This window comes from Myotis davidii, unplaced genomic scaffold (genome assembly GCF_000327345.1).
Source record: "Myotis davidii unplaced genomic scaffold, ASM32734v1 scaffold77, whole genome shotgun sequence".
Taxonomy (NCBI): domain Eukaryota; kingdom Metazoa; phylum Chordata; class Mammalia; order Chiroptera; family Vespertilionidae; genus Myotis; species Myotis davidii.
Window position 1 is genome coordinate 1636810 of NW_006289713.1, and position 10453 is coordinate 1647262.

Here is a 10453-nt window from a genome sequence, read left to right on the forward strand (position 1 = left end):
TTTGATAAGCAACACTTGAACCCAAAGATGCCTAAATGCCATTTTGATGTTCATTTTCGTAAGGAGGACATATATGGCCTATTCTACACTATGTATGTGGGAAAAGGTGGGTATAATTTTTCTTACAACAAAATAGAGCTATTTGGTCACCGCACATGTGCACCAAAATCCCTTTGTTAAAAACCTTTCCTTAAATGTCACCTTTGAAGGATGGTGGTAATAGAAAATAGATTTGGCACATCTTTCCTTAGTTTTGTTTTTTGTTTTTGTTTTTTTTCCTCCTTTTTTAGAGAGAGGGAGAGAGAGAGACATCAATTTGTTGTTCCACTTATTTATGTATTCTTTGGTTGAGTCTTGTATGTGCCCAGACTAGGGATCAAACGTGCAACTTTTGCATATGGGGACAACTCTCTAACCAACTGAGCTACTCCAGCCAAGGATTTATTCTCTTTTGATCAGATTCAAAACTTACAGCACAAACCAGGTCAGAGTAACTTTGAGTTAGAAATTATTATTGCCACTTATTCCTTTTTATGAGTTTCTACTAATTATACTCTTATTTTTTTATTAATTGGTCTAGGTCCAAAACATGGGTTTATCCTGAGTACATTTTCAAATAACTTTGTAATAGGGAAAGGTTTTGTGCATGTTCTTAGGAATACTTGTGTATGTACAAAAGGGAGGGGCTGATTATTTTTCTACAAAGTAATTTATGACTTCTAATTTTCTAATGTGCCTTGGGTATGTGCCAAATGATGGAAAAGAAACAGTAAACTTTATGATTCTTGAACTTGTCATGGTGTACTTTCTTTAATGTTTTCCTGTGGAGATGTGTTTCTAAGCCTCTCTGCTATAACCGTGTGCTCTGTGTGGTAAAATCTCCCCTCATTTTGGATGTACATTTTATTTTTCAGTTACAGATGTGACTGCGACTGAAACATAAACTGCATCTTTCAGAGATCACTACCCATCTACCTGGACTAGGGCTGGCAACATGAGATATAGTGCCTAGCGCCCACAAAAACGTTTTAAAATCAGAACAAAAATGAATATATTACAGCTTCTTAGCCTACACAGGAAATGTGTACTGTTGCTTTGCTAATTTGATTCATTTTTCATCCTTTTGAACAAAACAACCCATTGACTCAGCTTGCCATTAGGACAGTGGTTATTCTGCAAGGGGAAGCATGTAACAAGTCTCTCTCGAGCATTTTTATGTAAATGAGAACTAAAGCAAAATGAACCTGTAATTGGTTTGTGTTTTTTCAAAATCCTTGATGAAAATTTTCTTTTGACTAATTCTGTTCCTTCAAAAAAACCTTGATGTTCTTAATGGTTCTACTCATTCATTTGTTCATTCAGGGAATACTAGACACTTTATTCCAACACTGACTTTCTCCATTGACTATACAGTTACAAATTTCTAGTCTCTAATAGAGTAAATCTCAAATGTAGTTTAAACATACAGCAGCAGTATGCTAGCTAAAACAGATTGAACTGTAAACCACATTTCCTATCCCATTTCTGCTTCTAATTCTGTTCATCTCATTAAATGTTATAACTTCCTCCTGGGCTGGGTCTCACAGAACTAAGAAATCTAAAAGGTTATACCGAACAGCTCATTTTAAATTTATGACTTAAATTTATGAGCAAAGTTTTCATAACCTAGTGCGGCCCCTTGAGTGTGGCTCTTCTACAAAATACCACATGAGGCGAGCACGTACAGTGTGATTGAAACTTTGTGGCCACATTCAAGTGGTCAAAGAGCTGCATGTGGCTCGCGAACCGCAGTTTGCCGACCACTGACCTAGTGGGAGTGAAGCATGATATAAGAGATGATATTTGCTTTAAGTTACCTGCAGTTTTATCAGTGAAGAACCTAGAACATTTTTACCAAAAGGTTAACTATTTTCATTTTATATATTTTTTTTAAGTTTTTTCTTTTACACACACACACACACACACACACATACATATATATTATTATTAATTTCAGAGAAGGGAGAGTGAGAGAGATAGAAACAACAATGATGAGAGAATCATTGATGGGCTGCCTCCTGTACCACCCCCACTGGGGATCAAGTGCATAACCTGGTCATGTGCCCTTAACTGGAATCAAACCTGGGACCCTTCGGTCTGCAGGCCGACACTATCCACTGAGCCAAACCAGCTAGGGCAAAAGGTAATTTTTTAAACTTTCTCAATTAGATTTTAATCATTAGAAGTTATTTCTCTTACTTACAGACATGTTTATTATTGTTGAAGTATTATTACCAGTATTTTCTAGTTATTTTAGGAATTCTTTTCAATGGAAATATCACTCTAGTTATGGAGGTTTTTTTGGATAAGGGTAATAGATAATTTAATATACTTTGATGCCTTTGAAAAGCAGATTATAAATGAAACCAAAGCTAGGAATAGTCTTACATTAAATGTAAGTACTATTTGCAGGGAGAAAAATAGCTCACCTGCTTTCAGAACCTATGTCTTAGAAATATTAGATATTAAAGTTGACTTAGCTTAATCCACAGGTTTTAACTCCCATGACATTACTGGATGCTATTTTGTTCTTACTGAAGCCTACTTGAGCAGCTTCTATTTCTGCTATGGCCATTTTCTTCCCTAACACTAATGTCACAATTACAAAGGATATATTCATGCTGCTACACATTTAAAAGTTTTTGGTAGGAAAGGAAAAAATGCAAAATGCAGATCTTCTGTTGATTCAGCCACAGTACTAAAATGACTTTGCCCAAATTGTTTTATTTTACACAAGTTTATTTTTCTAAAGGTATATAAACAATAAACAAAGTGAACATTCAATCAGATCTTAACTGCCAAGTATTATCTGTCCTGGAATTGTTCCATTAAGTTCCAGTCTATGCATCTTAAATTCAATAATCGTCATCTTCATCAGAGTCCATTACTTTTCTTCTGTTGAACTGGGGGGAGGGAGATTAAGCAAGTGTTATTACCTGTTTAATAAAGCACAACTCAGATTTTCTGAGAAGAAATATCTCTACCTACTACAGCAAGACATTTTTGTCTATCTTTAAAACAACTTAAAAGAGTTTTAGATATAAGGAAAGGGGGAACGATGAAACAAGAGCCTTAAAAATTAGACCCCTCAATATATGCAAGCCCTGCTCCCCAAACTTCCATGTGTTACAAAATGGAAATGTCTATGGGCTAAAACATATTTTGATACAGTAGGTGTATAGTCAACACATTTAAAATACCAATCTTTCTCTTCTGCCATATGCATTTGGGGAAACTTACTTTAACTGTGGTTTTCTTTTCTGTTTGTTGGCTTACTTTTTCAAGGATTTCTATTAAACCTTGTTCTGTTACCTAGGATAACCAAAAAGAAAAACAGTACTTTTTGTAAACAAAGAATTGACCTCAGGAGATTGAATCATTTTAGTCTTTCTGGGGTGTGGAGGTAGAGGTCAAGAGGGAAGAGAGGTGGGACAAGAGGTTGCAACTACCAGTTATAACTACAGGCATACCTCGTTTTATTGTGCCTCCCATTATTGCACTTCACAGAACATGTTGCATATTTTACAAGATGAAGGCAAGACCCTCCAGCAAAAAGATTATGACTAGCTTTATTGCAGTAGCCTGGAACCGACCTTGAAATATCTCTGAGGTATACCTGTATTAGTTTTTGTATTAGAATTTGCTCTGCTAGTCATTTGAGGAGGGGGGAAAGTATCCATCAATTAACATCCTCAGAAAAATCCAGTTTGCCCTAGCTGGTTTGGCTCAGTGGATAGAGCGTTGGCCTGTGAACTCAAGGGTCCTGGGTTCAATTCCAGTCAAGGGCACATGCCCAGGTTGTGGGCTTGATCCCTAGTAGGAGGTGTGCAGGAGGCAGCTGATCCGTGATTCATTCTCATCATTGGTGTTTCTCTCTCCCCCTCTCCCTTTCTCTCTGATATCAATAAAAATATATTTTAATAAAAAAAAAAGAAAAATCCAAAGTAAACAGGTATTTGAGAACACCTTTATCACCCTAGCCGGTTTAGCTCAGTGGATAGAGCCATCAGCCTGCACACTGAAGGGTCCCAGTTCAATTCCTGTCAAGGGCACATGCCTGGGTGGCGTGCTTGATCCCCAGTAGGGAGTGTGCAAGAGGCAGCCGATCAATGATTCATTCTCATCATTGATGTTTCTCTCCCCGCTTCTCCCTTCCTCTCTGAAATCAATAAAAATATATATTTTTTAAAAAGAACACCTTTATCACTACTAGCAGACATAGACAGCCACCTTCAACCCTCTATTGTGTCAATGAAAGAGACACACTAACTCTGCTCTTGAGACCCTGAGAAGCTTAAATGCAGCAGATAAGTCATTCAAAAAGGATGAACCAGTCATTGTCTCTTCCACACACCTTTCTTAGAGTAAGGGGTTCAGGGTAGGACTGATCCCTGCAGGCTGTGGTGGCAACAGAGGGCTTCCCAGTGCAGACGGGGTGCATCTGCATCCTGAAGGACAGTCTTGCAACACACATAATAACCAGAATTTTAGCACCTCCTCATTTGCAAAACAAGTTTAATGTCTACCTATACTAGTAGTGAATCAGTTTTTCTTTTTTAAGTTGATATGAGAGAAGAAGAGAAACATTGATTTTGTTGTTCCACTTATTTATGCATTCATGGTTGATTCTCATATGTGCCTTGTCCTGGAATTGAACCCGTGGGAATCAAACTGGCATCCTTGGCATGTAGGTACGATGTTCCAAACAACTGACCTACCTGACTTAATTTGTGTTATTGAGAAACCTTGTTTCCAGTATAGAAGCAATTTAAGCCAGCTAACCCTGATAGTCATTGGGTCATACAGACACCAACAAGATTCCACAACAATGTCAGGAAAGAAAAGAAGCAGAGGATCTTAGGAAAGGCAATTAGGATATCTTTTAGGATTGATGGTAGATCCAACTATTCTCACCTTTAAAAATTCCTTCCTTGAGGCCTGGCCAATGTGGCTCACTCAGTTGGTCAGGGCATCCTCCTATGCACCAAGAGGACTCAGGATTCCCAGTCAGAGCACATGCCTAGGTTGCCGGTTCAATCCCAAGTTTGGGTATGTATGGAAAGCAACCGGTTGATGATGTGTGTGTGTGTCTGTCTGTCTCTCTCTCTCTCTCTCAAAATTGATGAAAAATGTCCTCTCTTTGAAATAGTCAGCAAGCCCTGGCTGGGTGACTCGGTTGGTTGAGTGTTGTCCCATACATCAAAAAGGTCACCTGGCCCTATCCGGTTTGGCCCAGTGGATAGAGCGTCGGCCTGCGGACTGAAGGGTCCCAGGTTCGATTCTGGTCAAGGGCATGTACCTGGGTTGTGGGTACATCCCCAGTGTGGGGTGTGCAGGAGGCAACTGGTCAATGTTTCACTCTCTTCGATGTTTCTAATTCTCTATCCCTCTCCCTTCCTCTCTGTAAAAAATCAGTAAAATATATTTTTTTAAAAAAAAGGTCACCTGTTGGAGTCCATGTCAGGGCACATACCCACGTTGGGGGTTTGATCCCCAGTCAGGGTGCTTATGGAATGCAACCAATCAATGTATCTCTCTCACATCATTTTTTCTCTCTAAAGAAATCAATAAACACATATTTTTTTTAAAAAGAGCGTTGACCGATGTGGCTCAGTTGGTTGAGTGTCATCCATGCACCAAAAGGTATGATTCTATTTCTCTCTCACACTGATCTCTCTCTCTGTCTCCCTCCCTCCTCCTTCCTCTAAAAGTCAATAAAATCGTATTTAAACATAAATAAAAAAGTCGCCGAAACCGGTTTGGCTCAGTGGATAGAGCGTCGGCCTGCGGATTGAAAGGTCCCAGGTTCGATTCTGGTGAAGGGCATGTACCTGGGTTGTGGGCACATCCCCAGTGGGAGATGTGCAGGAGGCAGCCGATCGATGTCTCTCTCTCATCGATGTTTCTAACTCTCTATCTCTCTCCCTTCCTCTCTGTAAAAAATCAATAAAATATTAAAAAAAAAAAAAAGCAGTCAATGGTTGATTCTTGTATGTACCCTGACCAGGGATTGAACCCACAACCTTGACATATCAGGATGGTGCTCTAACCAACTGAGCTACCTGACCACAGCGAAATTACCTTTTGAAGACATGTTTGGATAAAGTAGACAACAACAGGTAAAACTACCTCAAGACAGTCCTAAGCTTACCTTCCCATTTAGTTGTCCATATCTTGCCATCTGTATAAGGTAATTCTCTACTCCTTTAGTTTTCTCGGGTTTTACAAGTGCTAAGTTACTTACTAAAAAGAAAAAAAATACAAAAAACGTCAAGACTAAATGCACTTATATTGTAACAAAAATAAGCACCAACATTTCCAAAGCACTTCACAGACTTATTTATGTCTTGAAATTAGGAAGGTAGGGGTGGCAGGAGGTATTGTGACCCTCTTAAAAATGAGGAAACTAAAGTTCAGCCATGTCAAGGCCACACAGAAGTAGTGGCAGAGCCAAGATTAAATTTGGGTTCTCAGAGTCTAAGCTCATGCTTTTTGTTTCAATTTTTCTTAACCCCATGCTTTTTAAAAATATGTATGATTGCATTCTGGAAAATATGTTACATATTACTACAGATATAATCAGTATCTATATAAGACTGCCTATTCTAAGCTAGGCTTCAAGAAGATACTAGTTCATTCCAATTGGTTCATTTGTTTTCTACATCGTTTTCTCTTCGGTTTTTAAATATGAAAAATTATTAACTAAAATGGAGAATACAATAAATCTCTCAAACCATAGAAGGATAAATGGCGATAGAAAAAAAAAATTAACTCAATTTTTTTTAAATAAAGTTTTCTTTTTTGTTTTAATATATTTTTATTGATTTCAGAGAGGAAGTGAGGGAGACCCAGGAGAGATAGAAACATCAATGATGAGAATCATTGATTGGCTGCCTCCTACATGCCCCACACTGAGGATGGAGCCTGAAAACCGGGTGTGTGCCCTGACTGGGAATCGAACCGTGACCTCCTGGTTCATAGGTCCATGCTCAACCAGCCATGCCAGCCAGGCAAAATTAACTTAAAAAAAGAACTAAGCCTGGCCAGTGTGGTTCCGAGGTTGAGCGTCAACCCATGAACCAAGATCTGAACCCAGAGGTCACTGGTTCGACTCCCGGTCAGAGCACATGCCCACGTTGCGGGGCTCCATCCCCAGGAGGCGTGCTGGAGGCAGCTGATTAATGTTTCAATCTCTCTATCCCTCTCCCTCTAAAATCAATAAAAACATATTTGTTTAAAAAAGAACTCCAGCCCTAACCGGTTTGGCTCAATGGATAGAGCGTCAGCCTGCGGACTCAAGGGTCCCAGGTTCGATTCCGGTCAAGGGCATGTACGTTGGTTGTGGGGGTGTGCAGGAGGCAGCTGATCGATGTTTCTAACTCTCTATCCCTCTCCCTTCCTCTCTGTAAAAAAATCAATAAATTAAAAAAAAAGAACTCCAAAAATAAATAAATAAATAAGCCCCTCAATATCCTATCACATATGTCAACTATCAGCAACACTTTGTAATTGACTTAAGACTTGTTGTCTATATATTTTACCTAATAAGCACTTGGGAAATTATCTCCTTGATAGGAGAGAACCAAGCAGGTACATTTAATAATTTAAGTCCATTTCTTTAGGTTTACAAACTGCACATTTCTTACAAATATCTATATTTTAAGTGTTTATAGGTTAAATATTTAATCTACAGATAGCAATAATTTCATATCTTCCCATTCAACTAACCCCAGCCAATTTTATGAAAATAACTTAAAAGAAACTGAAGATGCTTACACCGGGCCCGGGCTGACTGATCCAGAACTTGGGCTAAGATACTGTTTCTCATTTCTGCTTCTCTATAACAAAAAAAAGTCAAGCAAAATTAGAACTAAGCTGTCAGCATTCCTATTGAACAGACGAAAATGTAACTCACTTAATACATTTCCGAAGGTGGAAGGGGACTGCATCCATAGATTGCACTATAGTAGGTGCTATATGGATGGTAGCAGCTATTATTACTGAAGAGTCCACTCTTGCCTTCAAAAGCCAGGTTTATATTGTGGGTGTAAACCTACCAAATTGAAAGATAAAACCTTACATTTTCATAATTCATGGCAGAGTTTCAGCTCAACCACCATGACCAACATTTATTATGTATTTAGTGTGAGAGAAGTGCTAGAAATCTGTAGTGAGATTTCCAACAATTAAAGGGCCAAATGGCCAAAACCGGTTTGGCTCAGTGGATAGAGCGTCAGCCTGCGGACTGAAGGGTCCCAGGTTCGATTCCGGTAAAGGGCATGTACCTGGGTTGCAGGCACATTCCCAGTGGGGGATGTGCAGGAGGCAGCTGATCGATGTTTCTAACTCTCTATCTCTCTCCCTTCTTCTCTGTAAAAAATCAATAAAATATATTTTTTAAAAAAATTAAATAAAAGGCCAAATGATTAATCCGTGTAATTATCTTAACAGATAAAAAAGCTGACACCCCCTTGCCAGTGTGGTTCAGTGACTGAGCGTTGACCAACGAACCAGGAGTTCAAGGTTCAATTTCCGGTCAGGGCACATGCAGAAGGCAGCCAATCAATGATCCTCTTATCACTGATGTTTCTACCTCTCTCTGTCTCCCTCTCTCGAAAATCAACAAAAACATTAAAAAAGAACAATTAAAAAAAAAAGCTGAGATATCTAGGGAAGCTATAAGTAGTTGTGGCCAAGCTAGAACCAACTCCCATATTTCAAGACTCTCAGTTATATGTGTTTGGGTGAGGAGGGAGAGTGAAATTATAACTCCGCAACTATCCTTACACTCCTACCTATACAAGTAGAAACTAGTTCATGTTCATAGGACAGTGGTTTCAAACTTTAGGTAGCAGCAAATTTTTTAAATGAGTCCTTCAAGGAACTTAATACTCAACACAGACAAAAGCAGAAACTCTTTAATTGAACTGAGGGGGAGCTGGGGCTGGCTGTGCCACTACCTGCCCCATCAGAGGAGCCCTTGGGTTCATGAACACAACTTGAAGCCTATTTCCATGGGGCATTTCCTTATTGCACCCGAGTACTTCAATTCAACCCTGCAGTAAACTACTGTTACTGTATTTCACTGAATCTAAGACACCACTGATTGTAAGATGAACCATAGTGTTATGTACTTCTAAGAACAAAAAAATACCCTAGATGAAGAGTCTAATAGGAGACTCCACATTCAAAGCTCGGGCATCAAAGAGCAACAACCACATACAAGGTAAACAAGAAATAAGCCTGCCATGCAGAAAGGGACTGCAAGTAAGGATGCTTGCATCAAACGACCCTGAGTGAAGAAAAAAATTCCTTTGAGAATTTGTGATCGATTAGGAAAATCACCCCAATTCCAGATATGTTAAATGTGAAAAAAGGTCCATCTTATAATCAATGGAATTCACAGTTTCATTTTCTTCTTAGCACTATCCCAGGTGCTTACCAACTCTCTTCCCACTAAAATAAGCCATGTATGGGCAGGAACATTCTCTGCCTTGCCTGTTTCCAAAGACCCACCATAGTACCTGACCTAGAACAGGTGCTCAATAAATATTTGCTGAATGAGTTGAGGTGGCATGAGAGAGGGAGGAGGAAATGGGGAGTTGTTCAATAAGTATAGAGTTTCAGTTTTGCAAGATGAAAATGTTCTAGAGATCTGCACGCTAATGAGAATATAACATTATTCTCATACACTTACAAATGGTTATTACGGTAAATTTTATCTTATGTGTTCTTTCATCACAGTTAGAAAAAAGGTAGCATGATGGGATAACTAACCATTCAATAAACATGCCATGGGCTGGGATAAAATTATCAGTTAATATTTATCTGGCATTTACTAAATGCAAGGTCCTGGACCTCTGTAACCCTTACAACATCCCTATGACGTAGTCCTAGTATTATACTCATTTTACGGCGATCACACTTTAGCAGAGAAAGAAACATCAACCAGTAATTGTATTAATGAGGTAGTAAGTGCTGTGAGATTCTATACATTTAAACTCTCAAATTAATAACAAATACCCCGATGGTTTATGAAAAATCACTATTCCAGGAGAAACTTAGATGAACACACTATTAAACACACTCCTCTCTCTCTTTCTCTCTCCCTAAAAATCAGTGCAAAAAATATCCTTGGGTGGGAGAAACCAAGATGGCGGCATAGGTAAACACCAGAAAGTGCTGCCTCCCACAACTTCAAAAATACGACAAAACGGACATCATTCAGAACCACAGGAAGGCTGGCTGAATGGAAATTCTACAACTAGAAGGAAAGAGAAAAGCACACTGAGACTCAGAGGAGCTACAAAAGTAAACTGTAGAGGCTCGAGCGCGCGCGGAAAGGGGCTGGCACCTGAGGATGCGGCTGTCTCTTTGAATCAGGAGGTAGTCACAAGCTCCCGATTGCTCTGAA

At 39.1% G+C, this 10453-nt stretch overlaps 1 protein-coding gene across 1 annotated transcript; it reads right to left on the bottom strand.

The window, feature by feature from the left end:
* Positions 1–2743: 2743 nt before the first annotated feature.
* On the bottom strand, positions 2744–7911 carry PDCD5 (programmed cell death 5). The gene is made up of 4 exons (XM_006762175.2): positions 7816–7911; positions 6191–6282; positions 3280–3351; positions 2744–2942 (listed from the first exon to the last, which is right to left on the bottom strand). Exons 1-4 carry the CDS (start codon positions 7865–7867, stop codon positions 2895–2897), a joined length of 264 nt encoding a protein of 87 aa, XP_006762238.1. The 5' UTR covers positions 7868–7911; the 3' UTR covers positions 2744–2894.
* Positions 7912–10453: the final 2542 nt, after the last annotated feature.